This window comes from Pinus tabuliformis, chromosome 3_2 (genome assembly GCF_031772625.1).
Source record: "Pinus tabuliformis cultivar Carrire ecotype Pingquan chromosome 3_2, CPIR1, whole genome shotgun sequence".
Classification (NCBI taxonomy): Eukaryota; Viridiplantae; Streptophyta; class Pinopsida; order Pinales; family Pinaceae; genus Pinus; species Pinus tabuliformis.
The window spans coordinates 2307258-2325199 of record NC_142302.1 but is presented as its reverse complement, the minus strand read 5'-3'; the positions used below and the strand labels follow the sequence as shown (position 1 = coordinate 2325199).

The window sequence follows — 17942 nt, the reverse complement described above, 5'->3', positions numbered from 1 at the left end:
CATGAAAATATTTTAAGTGGAAATTTTGAGTTGCCATTTTCTCAATTTTTCTTTCTACATGGAGAAGCCAAAAGACAGCGTTAGTCAAGTAGCCATTTACTTGATCGGCTACATTTGAGGGATCATTTCACATGAGTGTACATATATCTTCAGCAGGTGTGGACGGTTATCATTGGAACTTGAAGCTCGAGGAGAAGGCCCTACGGTTCTAGTGATATGTTTCCATATGTAATTCAGTTAGTCGGTCAATTAATTTTCAATCCTTAGTGTTTGACTCCATTTCCAAATGGTTAGGCTAATATTGTGCGGTGTTCTTGGCACATCGCTAGGAGGTTGTCATCCCCATTAGAGCCAATGTTAGGATCCTAGGGTTTAGGGATCAAATATCTTTGCCTCTTTTATTCATTTTGGGATTTTTTATAGCAGTTTAGCCTATGAACAAGTGTTGTCATAATCTAAAGCATCATTGTCTAAGGTCACTGCGAGTTTTTAATTTCATAGAAGGTCCTTAAAATACAAAATCAAATTTGAGAGAGTCTAAGTTCATGAGAGGGTCATAAGTTCATATTTTCATGTAGAGTCATTTAGGGTTCAAGGGGTATGTATCACAAGTAATAACCATGAATAGAACAAGGCATGTTTCATTTATTAAAGTTCCATGGGTCTGTTGTTAATTATGTCCATCATTCCCCCATTCCACCATTCATAATTCATCATTCACAGTTTACCATTTAATATTCATAATTCTCTTTCATATACACTTTCCATTCATACCTTCATAGGCCCCCTTCATTTACATTTACCATCATATGCACCCCCCCCCCTTTTGCCCCCCCAACTCACCTCTCATCATCATTGCCATTACATCCCCCTAAATCCACAAATCATTATCATCATTCATAATTCATAAATATTACAAGCCTTTACCCAAAGTTTACACCCATGACCAAAACAAGACATATGAGGAGCACATTTTCAATTTTTTGTTCATGTTGCCCTCATTCTCTCTCCAATCTAGATTTCACACTCTAAGAAGGTTTGACAAGTTGCGCAACACAAGGCTGAAAGCAATTTGGCAGAGGTTCGAAGGCAAGTCCTTTCATGTGGAAGGTCGTTGTGCACCTGTTGCGCAAACTCCAAGCCACACAGTGGTTGTGCAATTGTTGCGCAAAATGAGAACAACCATTATGGAGGTTCGCAAGCATTGAGGGAAGCACTCAGAGGGTGTTACATCATCACCATATCATATCAAGCACATATACACACTCATCCTTGTAGAGAACCATCTGAAACCATATCAATCATGGAGGTATGCCACATTCTGCTACGAATCTGCTGCAAAATTGATTGTTTTAGTCATCATTTTCAAAAGATACTTCTAACCAAATGGAAGTGAATTTTAAAAAACTAAAAGAGCTTTGTGTCTAAAATAGGCCAAAGAACAAAAACCTCTCTCATTTTATGCACAGGTATTATGGTTTGGTAATTCAAGTGTCAATCCTCCATGGTGATGTGATTTCTTATTTTGTTCATTACCTTATGTTATTTCCGTTCATGAATGTCTTACTTCATGTTTATTAAACTAAAAGTTGATTTCAGAATTCACTGTTAAGGTGCTCTATCATGGATTTCTAAGCATTTTAATGTTTATTCCTCAGTAAACATTTGAAATTCACCCCTGGTGATGTGCTTTAGGTGTTGTTAAGTTCACTATTCCTCTGCTCGCCCTCCTACAACGAACTTTTCTTTAAACACTATAAGACTACCTATTTTTCTCTTGTTGCAAGAGATCTTCATTATCCCATTTATTCACTGAAAACATTAATTGAGAGTGACTCCATGCCCAATGAATTTCGTCTCACACCTACCGTCAAACTTCTAAAACAAATTCATTTCTCTTTATCCTTAAGAATTAGCCTAAAATCTGAAATACTCAGTTATCTAATTGACTGAAAAAATCTATAGAGAGAACCCTCTCTGGAGTTGGAAGGGATAGGTTCCAATTTCGCAAGTGGTTTGTGTTTACCCCTATGATCCTTTTTTCAGCCAAGAGGTAAATACAGGGTGCTAACATAGTGGTGTCGTTTTCGGGGAACGAAAGGTTCCATCTTCTCCGAGAAAGATCATCCAATTTTCATACCTGGTTGCTGATGGTGGACAACATTCAAACACAAGAAGGCTAAACCATTCACCTGGCGACTCCAATCAAGCTTCAAGCTGGTCCAAAGACTCCACTAGCAGCAGGGTCCAAAAATCAAAGTTCACTGGCAATTCTATTGGCCGAAAATGAATTCATCTTCGAGGTATGCCCCTATGAATCGTGCTCATATGCTTGGGTTTCCAAACTACATGTCTTGTGTAGATTGGAAAGCTTATTTGCCAAAATTCAAAAATGAACACAGAGATGATGTTGCTCTGCATCTAGTTAAGTTTCATATACATGTACACAAGTTGAGGGTTCAATTTCCTGAATATTGTCTCATGAAAATGTTCATGGCTACTCTGGAAGGAAAAGTTAGATCTTGGTATGAAGGTTTGCTACCTTGTAGCTTATATTCACATAAGGATTTTCATTTAGTATATTTGTGAAATACAAAGAATCTCATCCTTTTTAGTCGTTGGTTGAGAATTGTTGCGACCATGTTGAGGAGTTAATTCAAAAACTGGAATTTTTTTATGGCGATGAAGAGTTCATGGATGAAGAAATCCTGGTAGCTTTGTACGAGAACCCTTTTCATCACCAAAAAGAAATGGTAACTTCTCTCTTCCCTAAAAATGAAATCGATCAACATCATAATGGAGAAAGTTATGATTTGTCTTCTAAGTTTAAAGGAAATTTGCAGCAGTCTTGTCATATGTTAAGTCACCAAGAGAAAGAACAGGAGAGACAATCAAATTTTTCATTAGTTTATCAAATTTTGAGTTCTAAAATTCAAAACATTGAGCTCACTTTAGATGAAGATGAAGGTGTCATCCATGAAAGCAGTGAGCTAAAAAATGATAGCTATACTCCACAGTTACAAGAGGATATTAATGAAGAGTAGATTGTTTTTGATTCCTTGGATAGTGTAGAATCTCTTCATGATTATACATCTCTTGAATTGACATTTTCAGAATTTTTTAAAAGCCAAAATGACACTCTTGTTGATATACATGAAGGGCCATTTGTAAACATTTTTGTTATTCAAGATATGGTTGTCTCAAATGAAGATTTTCAAGAACACACTATTCCTTTCCATGATGTACATGGCAAGATTGATGAACAGATTGCTTCCATTTCTTTCCAAGATAGTCCTAAGTTTCTAAGAGACTACTTTTTTCCTCTTTACAATCATCAAGTAAAGGTAATTAATCATGCTTTTGAAGAATCTTTTGTTGTTTTGTTGGAATCGTCAAGGGAAGGATATATTTTGTTTTCTCCAAGTCAACAAGAAGGATATCTTAAGGGAATTTTCCATGTTTTTCAAGATCCTGTGGCTATTATATTATAGTCATTAGTGCGGAAAAACGTTGTGGAACTTATGGATCATGAAAATATTTTAAGTGGAAATTTTGAGTTGTCATTTTCTCAATTTTTCTTTCTACATGGAGAAGCCAAATTCTAGCTTTAGTCAAGTAGCCATTTGCTTGATTGGCTACATTTGAGGGATCATTTCACATGAGTGTATATATATCTTCAACAGGTGTAGACAGTTATCATTGGAACTTGAAACCCGAGGAGAAGGCCCTAAGGTTCTGGTGATCTGTTGCCATATGTAATTCACTGAGTCAATTAATTTTCAGTCAATCAGCGAATTTTCAGTCCTTAGTGTTTGACTACATTTCCCAATGGTTAGGCTAATACTCTGCGGCGTTCTTGGCACATCACTAGGATATTGTCATCCCCATTGGATCCAATTGTTAGGATCCTAGGGTTTAGAGATCAAATGTATTTTCCTCTTTTATTCATTTTGGGATTTTGTATAGCAGTTTAGCCTATGAACCACTGTTGTCATAGTCTAAAGCATCATTGTCTAAGGTCACTACAAGTTTTTAATTCATAGAAGGTCCTTAAAATACAAAATCAAATTTGAGAGAGTCTAAGTTCATGAGAGGGTCATAAGGTCATATTTTCACATAGAGTTGTTTAGGGTTCAAGGGATATGTATCACAAGTAAGAACCATGAATAGAACAAGTCAGGTTTCATTTATTAAAGTTTTGTGGGTTTGTTGTTAATGATGTCCATCATGACCCCATTCCACCATTCATAATTCATTATTTACAGTTTACCATTTAATATTCATAATTCTCTTTCATATACACTTTCCATTCATATCTTCATAGGCCCCCTTCATTTACATTTACCATCATATGCACCCGCCCCCCTCCCAAATCACCTCTCATCATCATTGCCATTACATCCCCCTAAATCCACAAATCATTATCATCATTCATAATTCATAAATATTACAACCCTTTACCCAAAGTTTACGCCCATGATCAAAACAAGACATATGAGGCACACATTTTCAATTTTTTGTTCATGTTGCCCTCATTCTCTCTCCAATCCATAGTTCGCAAACTAAGAAGGTTTGAGAAGTTGCACAGCACAAGGTCAAAATCAGTTTGGCAGAGGTTTGAAGGCAAGTTATTTCATGTGGAAGAAGGTCGTTGCGCACATGTTGCGCAAACTCCAAGCCACACAGTGGTTGCGCAAACTGAGAACAACCATTATGGAGGTCTGCGAAAATTGAGGGAAGCACTCAAAGGCTGCTACATCATCACAAGATCATCTCAAGAAAATCTACACACTCATCCTTCCACTGAACCATCTGCAACCATAAAAACCATGGAGGTATGCCACACTCTGCTACGAAGTCACTGCAAAACTAACTATTTTAGTCATCATTTTCAAAAGAGTTTTCTGAACAAATGGAATTGAATTTTTAAAAACTAAAATAGGTTTGTGTCAAACATGGGCCATAGAAAAAATAACCTCTCATTTTGTGCACAAGTATCATGGTTTGGTAATTAAACGTGTCACTTGGAGACCCATTTTCCACAATTTCTCGTTGACAGAGTTCTGGAATTTTTGAAAATTGATTTGCAAATTCGAATGAAACTGTGAAATTTTTGGAAGTTTTGATGCATATTGGGTGTTAGAAGGAGAATGTGATGGATGGATGGGCACTACAATGTTTTTTTGAGCGGGAAATGTCAAACAAATTCAAAATTTAAATTCTGCTGCACAAATGGTGAACAGTCAATTGGGTGGTCAGCAAATGTTAAATGGGATATCTCAGGTGTTCTACACTAGCACAACACCATTTCAAGCATACCCAGTAGCTTAGTTTTGTCCAGAATGGTCTGCAACGATGTCAAGCTTGGAGGCCTATTTCACCCTGTTGTGCAACTATGTCAAGGTTGGAGGCCTATTTCACCCTGCTGCACAACTATATCAGTCAGAGTTTTTTTTGCATTTTGGTATTTTGAGGCCTTCTAGAAGGATATTAGTGATCGAATAGGTGTGCATAAGCATAGATAAGTTAATTTAATTGATGATTTTGGACATGTTGTTTCTAAATTTTCGTTAACCTTTAAAACATTGATGTTTCCGAAATTATGGTAGTTTCAATACGATAGGTTTCTGTTTTTCTACAAGTACATTGTATTGAGCCTGTTTTATTCTTGTTCAGTGAATTCGACCACCTTAGGTGATAATTTCGAATTCCTCTTTGTATTTAATGATAGAAGATGAAAAAGGGGTTGGTCATAGTGTGAGAGAAAATACTTGTGCTCTGTACATTTTATAAAAAATTCAATGAATGAAAGAAGGACGAAGTGACTTCTTGTAAGAATTCAAGTGTCAGTCCTCTATGGTGATGTGATTTCTTATTTTTTTCATTACCTTGTGTTACTTCCATTCATACATGTCTTACTTCATGTTTAGTAAAGCAAAAGCTGATTTTAGAATTCACTGTTAAGGTGCTTTGTCATGGCTTGCTAAGCATTTTAATGTTTATTGCTTGATAAACATCTGAAATTCACCCCTAGTGAGGTGCTTTAGGTGTTGTTAAATTCATTATTCCTCTGCTCTCCCTCCTACAACGATTTTTTTCTTTAAACACTATAAGACTGACTATCTTGCTTCTATTGCAACAGATCTTCATTATCCCATTTATTCACTGAAAGTATTAACTAAGAGTGACTCCATGCCCAATGAATTTCATCTCAAACCTACCATCAAACCTTTAAAACAAATTCATTTCTTTGTCTTTAAGAACTAGCCTAAAATCTGAAACACTCAATTATCTAATTGACTAAAAAATCCTATAGAGAGAACCCTCTCTGGAGTTGGAAGGGCTAGGTTCCAATTCCACAAGTGGTTTTTGGTTACCCCTGTGATCCTTTTTTCAGTGTAGAGGTAATTATAGAGTGCTAACACACAAATCCAAACCATTGCATATGATGCAGTGTATCTTTCTCTCTCGCTCTCTTTAGCGCTTTCCTCCTCTTGGCCTAGACAAAAAAGTCTCTAATACAAAATGGAGGTTGTAACTAACAACCCCAACGGAAATGTTTTGATACAACTATCCCTCGTCTAGAAACTAATGCCAGAGTCCACCTAATATAACATTGACATCTATCCCTTAAGGAGACTTCAACATAACTTCCGCACTAATAATATTCTCCTCGGCCAAATATCACAATTTACAAAAAAAATATTAAAGATAGAGGAATTTTTCATGTGGGTGAAACAAATTTATGCTTAGGTACTCCTCCATCAAACCCCTAGCAATTCAAGAAAGGATTCTTCCATCAAGTCTTCAACATTCATGCCAAATTTGGAAATTTCTATTGTTGTCATCCAATTGGCATCTTTTGTTGGTTGGTTTTTCCATTTTACCACATACTCAAAATATTATTTCCCTCTAGTCCTCTTGGTGACTCACCCTTTTTCTTTTTTATTCCAACAATACTTCAATCTCATTCTAAACTACTTTTAGCAATGATCCCCCTATTTGTAGGTTTCGTCTTCATTGCTTGCAGGAACATCTGCAGTCTCCTTAAAGGGGTATATATTTTCTAAATTGAAAATTGGTGAAATCCCAATATCTCTTGGAAGTTCTAGTTCATAAACATTGGAAGAAAGCATCTTTAGAAATTTATACATGTGCCAATTTTCTTATGCTTTAATTTATTGAATGTCCCTCTAGGAAACCTTTCCTTCCTAAGATAGGCCATTACCAAGTCATCGACTTCAAAGTCCAGTGGTCTTCTTTTTATATATGCTTTATGTTTATATTTGTTTTTGGGTTCTTACAATTGTTGCTTGACTCTCTCTTGCAACTCAAATATTCACTTTCAACACTCACGATCTGTTGTTTTCTCAAATTACTTAAATCATAAACCCCTATTGGGTGCATTCCATATACTATCTGGAATGGAATCATTATGGTACTACTGGGACATTCTTTATAAGAAAATTCAACTTTAGCAACCGCTTGGTCCCACTACTTGAGATGTTCGCTTGCCAAACTTCTCAAGATGTTCAGCAAACTTCTTTTCACCACCTATTTGTTCATTTTTTTTTGGATGGTAATATGAATTGTAATTTAAATTGGTGCATAGTTTCTCCCACAAGGCCCTCCAGAAATGACATACAAAACTCGTATCTTTATCTGAAACAACGGTTTTAAGAAAACCAATCTTACAACTTTAAAAAATAGATTTGCAATAGTTGCATCAATAATTTTTGCACAAGGTATAAAATGAGTCATTTTAGAAAACCTATCTAGAACCACAAAAAGAGAATCATTACCTCTCTATGTTCGAGGTAATCCCAAAACAAAATCCATGCTAATAGAATCCCTAGGTTTGCTTGGAATGGGTAGTGGATAATACAATCTTGTATTTTGTCTTCTTCCTTTGGCATATCGGCACATTCTACACTTTCACTAACAATACCACCTCAACCATGGGGGATGATGTCATCCTCTAAAATGCGTTTGGTTCTCATAAAATGAATTTTGGTTATACAATTTTGTATTAGAGAAATTTTGAGGTAAAAAATAGGTATCAAAACAAAAATGTACAACAAAAATAAACTTTATAAGAACTAATATAATTCAATATAATGATGTCGACCATGGGGGATGATTTACCATTTTTAGAGCTCAATTTTACAAATTTTCTTCTTGTGGTAGGTTACACTTGATTAAGGCACCAACCGCAATGATGAGCAAATTTCAGCTTGATTGAAACTCCACCCTCGATGATGAGCAGGCCCTTTGTGAACCTTTATTTCATACCATTTTCAAACTAGATCCACTATCATCATAAATAGTTATATGTTTGTAAAGATAAATAACCACAACATGTAATCATTATTGCCACTATCATAACCTTTTCATGCTATCACTATCATCTTATCTTGCACACATTGTCATTGTTATCACTACCCTGCCAATGTTGTCACTGTAACAATCAATGTCACACTCTGCAAATATCATATCAATCTATGTCACTCGCCATCATGTTGTTCGTAAATCCAACCACTCAAACTCCTTAGAACCGATTCTAGCCTTATTTCCAAAAACTTTGCAATTAGCTCATAAATACTCTAAACATATAAAATAAATATATATTCTAATCATAGAATATATGTTAGCCATGTTTTCTCAGCCTTCATACATTAAAGGAAATTTCATCTTAACATTGGCCTCTTAAAGAAAAATAATAAAATCAACACAATTTTTTAATATATCTTCATTTTTTATCAATTTGAATTTTCTCAAAAGTATACATAATGAATACTTGTTAGATGCAAAATTTAATTCTGCATCCAACAAGTGTCTACACTTGAAATTTTCCCTCCAAAATATTTACATGTACCTGTTTTTAAATTTAAAGGATTTTGATTGGTTTACATATTATGTACATGAAAATTTCATTGACACTTTTAAGCTAAATTTTTCTTTAATGAACATCCACCATTAAGTTATGATTATCAAGCTTCTTTCGAAACTTAAATTATACCAATATTCACTTCGAAAACCCATAAAAATCATCCACAACTATATGTTAAATTAATTATTCCACAATTTCTCTTTTTTTGAGCACGCATATACAAATTAGGCATACCCTAGCATTGGTGCTACAAAATGTCAATCGAATAGTTACTAACAACGTGATATAATGGCACGCATATATATAAATAAAATTACAAACCAATCCTAATAACTAGCAGATGTTGAACCCAAGAACTCGTCAATATCAAATCAACCCACTTCCAATCACAATGTCCAACTCTACGTGTAATGGCATCCAATTGAGTCACATATAATGTGAACAATGTGTGGTTGTGGCTTTCATTGTAGTATGGGTCAAGCTCGTAGCCTATTCACATGTGATTTGGATCAACCATCCACTTCATTGTTGTTACACCTTGTCATGGGGTACTTTGCCAAATTTGATGACATGGTTCTGGTTCAACACTTTGGTTATTATATCTCCACATCTCCCCTTGGTGATCCACGTCATTCAACACAAGTGGCAACGCCACACCTCAACCATGCTCTCACAATAGTCAATATTTCCGATGCTTATTTCCAAATTAATAATATATATGACAAAGTGGATGTGAACATCCATAGTCAAACATATTGTTATATTGTAAATTTATTTTCAAGTATTAAAATTTCTTTGTGCTTATTAATTACATTTAAATATGATTACAAAATCATTATTCTATTTTATAAAATAAATTGGATCTTAATTTAATATTGCTACTTATCTAAATAGTTATTTGTAATTTTACCAATAAAAACAAAATTACAATGTAAGAAATTGAATTATATTATTTTTTACTTTTGGTTCACACTACCAACATTTTACCCATACATCAATATGTATCAATCCTATTTTAAGTTGCATTAACATAAATTCAACATATTAAATTGACACGTAAAAATGTTGACAAGCTTTCTTAACTTACATATCACCCTTATACTATAAAGAATACACCACAAGAGTACAAGAAAAAAAAACCAAACATCTCAAATCTCAACCCTTTATAATCAATATTATTTACCAACCTATATCCATCTTAATTCAGAATCTATAAAGCCCCAAGAGAGATCAAATCTCTCGAGGTGCAAACAATTCCTCAAGTTTTGCACTCAAAAGAGAGATTTGCACTTTGAGAGATTTGAACGCTCCCAACACTTAAATCCAAAGTTAAGATGAATTTACGCTGATACATACTAATAATTAAATTGATTTTTAAATAAGACCAACATTAAATTAGAAATGTTAAATGATAAGCATTGCATTTGTGTTTTTATGTGAGATCTACCCCACATGGCATGTAGAGCTCCTCTCAATGCAAAAAAATATTAAAATCAACAAAATTCAAACCTCTATCCTTAATTCTATTAAATTTATTCAAGCCATTCACCAAAAATTGCACCATCACCCTCCATCATCAATCTATTAAGAAAATTAGGGCTATTCAACATAATTTATTTATGTTTGAACTTTGAAAAATCTACAAAATCAAAATTATATTTGCATGTGGTATTTAAGCTTGCATTTTTATGTGAGATCTACCCATACTAGGCTGCAGAGCAAAGAGCCTCTCAGCACAAAAAAAAATATTAAAATCAACAAATTCAAACCTCTGTCCTTAATTCTATTAAAATTATTTAAAACTATTCACCAAAAATTTCACCCCTTCACCTTCACCTTCACCTTCACCTTCACCTTCACCTTCACCTTCACCCCATTCCCTCTCTCATCAACACTACTAAAAATATTAAGACTACTACATGGTTTATTTTGAACTTTTGAAAATACTACAAAATCAAAGTTAAATTTGCATGTAGTATTTCAACTTAAAATTATTTAGAACTATTCACCAAAAATTTCACCCCCATCCCCTCTATCGTCAACACTATTAAAAATATTAAGACTATTCTATATAGTTTACTTATTTCTAAACTTTTGAAAAAACTACAAAATCAGAGTTAAATTTGCATGTAGTATTTCGACCTATAAAAATAAAAAGAAACACATTTTTTTCCAAAAACTGGTAAATCTTACTGATTATTAATGCAAAATATACTCGTGCACTTTACAAACTCTACATTTTTCAAAAACGTTTACCATGAAAATGAAAATTTTACATTTTTCCAAAAGCCTTGCAACAATGAAAATCAAAATCATATTTATCCAAACTTTTAAAAATTAAAATCAATCTTACAATTTCTTGATGCAAAGCAATATTCGCGCATCATTTTCGAACAAGAAACGCAACATTTTTCCCAAAACCTTTACCATAATGAAAATAAGAAACAAAATCTATCGAAACTTTCTTACGGTTTATTTATGCAAAAACATATTCCTGCATTTCTTCAGACATTACTTTCTTGTACAATAAGGGGAGACATTTTTCCCAGAAATAAATTGCATTTTCACACATTACACAATAAACTACTCTATTTTGAAATAAGAAATCATTTTTCCAAGAAATAAATTACGCAACAAAGCTCAAAATATCATAATTATAACATCATAAAACATACAAGGAACATCATATTATAAATAAAAAGTGAGTTGTGGTATAATCCTCACCTTCCAAATTTGTTCATTTCACTAAAAGAGCCCTAAAATATATATATATATATATCTATATCTATATCTATATATAATTCTGCTGAAAGCTGAATAATATAGTGAGCTGTGTTTATCAGGTTTTTACATTAAATTGTTTAGGTATGGAAGGTTGCTGTTATTACTGATTGAAAGGATATATATATATATATATATATATATATATATATAGCCCTGTTATTAACCATTGACATCAGGCATATAAACCACTTTGATGTCCACTACAAATAGCAAGTACTCGTATGCATTGCAAAAAGACTATTAAGTTATTCAACTTTCACCAGGAATATGTATCCATTGCTTATACCTAATACTTTTATATTTGAACCCTTGTACCTAATGCTTATACCGGTATGGCTCAACCTTCCCGCCCTACGCTACTCCCCAAAACATATACGTTGCTTATAACCTTTGGACTGAAATGGTTCAGCCCCTTTGCAATTTTTAGGGCTGAAAAGGCTCAGCCCCCTTGCAATTATTTGGGCTGTGAAAAAGTTCAGCCCCTTTTCAACCATAATGGAAGTGGTCATTGCCCCTCTTCTAGAAGGGCAGACGGAGGGCCACCAATGTGCCATTAAAATGTCGAGGGAAAAGGCTTGAAAAAATTAAAGCGAAACAGAAACGGGTGCATTTGAACCATATCGATAGATCAAAATGAATGCAATGAGACCACAAACATATAACAAACTCAGCAAATACAAACTGAAAGTTCAAATATGTCAATATCAAAAACCTATTACAGTGACATTCAACAGAATCACAGAACCCTAAAAAGATTTCTCAAACCCTAGTGTTCCAAAGGGCTTACATTAAAATGTTTCTCGAGAACAGAAGCTACGACTTAACTGCTTACCAGTTCTTTTCCAAAATGTTAAACCAAACCCTAAAGTAAGATCCCTGGACATTTAGAACCGATTCCACCTGTTGAACCTCATCTACAATTTGAAAACTGACAGAGAAAGCAACATTGCATACCAAAACGTGTATCCCGTCTCGAGTTCAAATCCCAAAAGAAAAATGGTGGTGTCTAAAGACACCAGTTCTTGACCGCAAGACTTTGCAAAGAGAAATTTAACCGCCAAAACCATAGAGAGTCCTTCCCTGCCTTTTCAGGGCATAGACAACGTCCATGGCTGTAACAGTCTTACGCCTGGCGTGTTCTGTGTAGGTCACAGCATCACGGATCACATTTTCTAAAAAGATCTTCAGGACACCCCTGGTCTCTTCATAAATCAGTCCGCTGATACGCTTCACACCACCACGTCTCGCCAGACGCCTGATTGCAGGCTTCGTAATACCCTGGATATTATCACGAAGAACTTTCCTGTGGCGTTTGGCACCACCTTTGCCCAAACCCTTGCCACCCTTGCCACGACCAGACATATTTGAAACTCAAGGAAGAAGCACACACCTGCAAGACATACAAGCCCTAAGAACACAATAATACAAATATGAACCCCTGGTCAACTACAACGAGACACAGAAGCATAGCAAGATATGTTGAAAACCATGAAATTTCAGAGAAATGAAAAAGAGCGGGAGGCGATTCGAACCTGCGATCAAGCAAATAGTCGAGGGAAGGACGGGATTTGTTAGTAGGAGCTTCTCGGTCAAACCAACGATGGATCGAGAATAATGAACTTGGGCAGTGGAGAATATATAGCATAAAGCCGAGGAATAAGACCGTCTGTTGGATACTTGAGCTGCATTTTGTCTAATCCGTGGCGTTATAGAATTCTGACCGTCCGATGATACATGGACGGACAGAAATCATCTCTTGCAATTGAGACGGATCGATAGGAAGAGAGCCGCTGACCATCGGATGGAACGATATCAACGGTTATATTAGCGTTTCGAGGGTTTGAGGGAAACCAGGCTTGAATGCTGACAAATATCAAGCATGTGATTTTTTCACCTATATCATCATATGAATGTGTTTCCTTGCGTAGTTCTTACCCATAGAACCTTTATATTATGCTACTTCATCGATTTCGGGTCGATGTGTATCAATATTGGTATAAATTTATGAATATAAGGTGAGGAATCTATAAATTTATGAATATATGGTGAGGAATCTAATATTTTTAGAGACTAAAATAAAATGGGTTAATTCAATTTTATTACCCATTTTATTTTATTTTTGAATGTTAAATAAAATATATATAATATTAAATAAATGTCTTAATCATAAACATTTAATTTTTTCATTATATATATATATATATATATTAAATGATATATAATTGTGTTGAGGGGCGAGTAGATGTGTAGGTGTAATGTAAGTATGTAAACAATTTTAAATGTTAGCTTAATTAAAAAATATATATAAAAAACAATAGACTTTGTTGCAATAGCATGGGTTAATACCATGGCTTATCAATACCACATGCCAAAAAATGATAACTTATTTCACAATCAAATATTTTATAATAATATGACAAGATTCTTAACCATGGATATTCACCTCCACTTTACCATGAATATTATTAACTTGTAAATAGACTTTGTTACAATATCATGGTATGGTAGTACCACATGTCCAAAAACCATAATTTATTTCACAATTAAATTATTTTGTTTTAATTTAATTTTATAACATTTTTTTCATCGAAGCTAAAAGGAAAAAGGTTATAATTAGTTTTGAGATATATCTAAACACTCTATCGTCAAGACTATTAAAAATATTCCCGTAGAAATTAAATGAGGTTTTAATAAAATTAAAAATGAGAATACTTTTATATTTAAAGATGTGAAATCTATATAATATAAATAGTATTAGTAAGAAGCAACATAGATCCATCTTAACTAAGGATCCAAGCAATGACAACAAGCAAAGTGAGGGGGAGAGAGGGGAAGAGGGAGAGAGGGAGTGAGATAGTGACAAAGTTGGAGGGTGGAGAGAAAGAGAGTGTGTGATGGGGTGAGGCAGGGAGAGAGAGAGGGGGCGAGGGGGCGAAGAGGGCGAGGAAACAACAAACACATGGAGAGATAGAGCTGGAGAGAGAGGGAGTGACAAGGGAGAGATTGAAAGAGACGAGGGAAGAGAGAGAAGAGGAGGGGAGAGAGATAGGGAGAGAAGGGCAAGAGAGAGAGAGAGATATGGGGGGAGAGGCAGAGGGAGGTGGGAGAGAAATGGAGAGAGAAGACTCAAGGGAGAGGAGAGAGAGATGGAGTTAGAGGGGGACAGAGAGGGAAGGAAGAAGAAAGACATAGGGAGAAAGGTAGAGAGAGAGTGAGTGACAAGGGAGCGATGGAGGGAGAGAGGAGAGGAGGAGAAGAGAGAGAAAGAAGGGGAAGAGGGAGAGAGAGAGAGAGAGAGAAGGGGAAGAGAGAGAGGCAAAGAGGAAGAAGGAGGGAGAGAGAGGGGGGGGGAATAAGAAGAGACACACAAATACAAATATATATGTTATATATTATGATATAACCAGCCTAGATTCATCTTAACTCGGATCTATCAAGCGCCGAGGGGGATCAAATCTCTCAAGGTGCAAAACTTTCCTTAAGTTTTGCACTCGAAAAAGAGGTTTTCACCTCAAGAGATTGGATCCCTCTCGGCGCTTGATAGATCCGAGGTTAAAATGGATATAGGTTGGTATATATATTTGACATTAAAATATTTTACATAATATATATATCGAAACATTTTATCACGCAAATTAAAATGGTCTTTTTATTTTTGATATATTTTTAAGTATATGTCAATATTAATTCTAACTAAAATATTTTATTGATAATCGGCATCAAATCTTTTTTATATACCACATTAAAATATTTTATTTTAGCAAATTTACAACATATTCAATTTTCTTTATTATAGCCAACATTATTTTTTTATTTAGAACATAATTGTTATTTTTTATATTTATTTTAAAGAGGGAAGGATGTACAAATATATTTACAAATCCCCTCATACTAGGTTGTAGAATGAGCCGAGATTGTATAATATTATAATATAATTTTCAAGGTATGATTACAATTTAAAGTATTATAATTTTATTATAATATAACTTTAAGGATACGATTATAATTTTATTATAATATAATTTTAAGGGTGTGATTGGAGGTTTGTAGTTTTCGTATGAGGTCCTAAATATTGGCATGTTTCCTTCGTATTCTTTGGTGATAGATATGTATGCAAGGGCATTTGTTGTCAGACACACATGAGAGGATGCGGCTAACTAGCTCGAGGTTCCTCCTCTTTTGTGCATTATTATTCGGTTTCTTTCGCATTCGTCAACCCAGTGGAAAAATCTAGTTTCTTGGAGTTTCCTTCTCAGTGCCATGGAAAAGAACTTCAGAAATCTAGTAGGGTTGGTCGACCTATATCTCGACCCTCAAGATACTCTAGCAATGTGGGATCTAGAACCTACGAAGCAAAACCTGAAGAAGGCTCGCTTGTCAACTGGTGCTTCTGTCTCCTTACCTACTTCCTTTCCTTCCTCGCTAGGGTTGGGAAAGGGTAAAGACCTCTCTACAAACAACTAGGATGTCCATTTTGTGGTATCACTGGCAGAGTCAATAGGCTCAGAAGCAAATGGTGGGAGTTCAAGATCAGATTTGTCCCTATATCAATTCTTCTCCTTTACATCCCTTTGTGGATTAGAGCCCACTCTGGAAGTCGGTGTTTCCCTTAAACAGTCGAAAGACTCTATTTATTTTGTTGTGCTTACTGATTTCAAACAAGTGTGGGTCGATCCGCTAAAAGGCAATCCTGCACAAACTTGTTCAGGACTCTGTCAATTTCAAAGGAGGAGGTGCACCATAATCAGTACACTGGAGGCTTTGGGGACATCGTCAAGCAATCTTCAAGGGTAAGTTGAAATTTCTACAACCCTTTCACTTTTCAATGGGGGGTCCTTTTTCTCCTGGTTCTTTTCCGGGGGTCAAGGATTTAGTTGTCCCTGGGGCACCACTTAGTAAGAGACTAGGGTTTCTTGGTTTTGCTTGTTCCAGAACCTTTCACAGAGAGTCCCGTCTTAGGGAGGCCTTTGGTTCTAAGTCCTTGTCGGGATGGAACCATTTTGAAGGTTTATTTTCAGGTAGTCGAGAGGGACGTCAATATAGAGGTTTGTTGGGCCACAATTTACATGCATATGATAAGTCTTTTTTTGTCTCACCCACCATCTATTATGTGTAGGGGACCTTATATATTGCAAAGCACTGAAGGGAAATGAAATGGGAATCTCTTCCACCATTCAAGAATACAGGAGAAGCAGAGGGTGGGGCTGATGGAGAAGGCAACCAGAGAAGAGTAATCATTGGGAGGCCCGATGAGCAAGCGTCAGAGCGATTGTTGGTGGACAAAGAGGTCAATCCTGAAGAGGGGGGAACTAGCAAGTTCGAAGAAACTAAAAGAAAGAAGAGAAAGTGTATTAAGGAGAAAACAGAAGAGAAGTACTTGACTTTAGGGGAAGATATCAGGGTTGATACAACTATGGAGGCAGCAAAGCTAATTTTAATAGGATGTGCTACATGAAGGAGAGTCTAGGCGTAAGAGGTAAATGGGTGAATCAGGATTCATTGGGCGGAGACACCTGCAAGGTCATCGGTAGCGACAATCTTGGCAAGATGTTGGTTTATGATGAGACTTTGTGCTCAAGAGGTAGCAAGTTGGGCACTGGGTCGGAATTGGAGCATAAACTCGACTTCAATCTTGCTGAAGCGTTAGAGTCCATTATTTGATGCTTGAAGAGAGAGAGTGAGGAAGTCCTAGTTTGGGTTAGACTCCCGAGCTCCCCCCCCCCCCCCCCCCCCCACATTATGGACTACAAATGTCTTCTAGGCCATTGGGAACAAATTAGGAGGTTACCTTGATGTAGGCATGTTCTTACAGACCACCATGACGTGATCTATTGCTCGCATTCTTGTCAAGATGGATAGCAGGGATAGCTTATTGCCTGATCTTGTTATAAAACACAGGGGATGTGAGTATTTTGAACAAGTGGACCGTGATGTCCTTCCTTTTTTATGTCAAAGGTGCCACACCCACCTTGTTTGTGATTGCCCTCTTGCATCAAGGGGATCTATCAAGTCAAACTCTCAGTCGAAGAACATAAGAGAAATATTACGTCAGGATGGAACACATGCACAAGATCAGAGGGATATGGGAGTAGAAGGTTTTGTAGACTCATAGAATTCTTAGGGAAACAAGAGCAGAGAATCTAATCTACAAGCCTTAGGAGGTCATCCAAAAGCACAAGGGTCGATGGACGAGGTGAGCCTGTTTTCATCTCAAGCACACGACGCCTCTAGTACTTGTGATCCATATCCTTTGCATATTGTTTCCTAT

At 35.7% G+C, this 17942-nt stretch overlaps 1 protein-coding gene across 1 annotated transcript; it reads right to left on the bottom strand.

Moving 5' to 3' along the window:
- Positions 1-12349: 12349 nt before the first annotated feature.
- Positions 12350-13361, bottom strand: LOC149179517 (histone H4). The gene is made up of 2 exons (XM_089415677.1): positions 13207-13361; positions 12350-13064 (listed from the first exon to the last, which is right to left on the bottom strand). Exon 2 carries the CDS (start codon positions 13034-13036, stop codon positions 12725-12727), a length of 312 nt encoding a protein of 103 aa, XP_089271803.1. The 5' UTR covers positions 13037-13064; positions 13207-13361; the 3' UTR covers positions 12350-12724.
- Positions 13362-17942: the final 4581 nt, after the last annotated feature.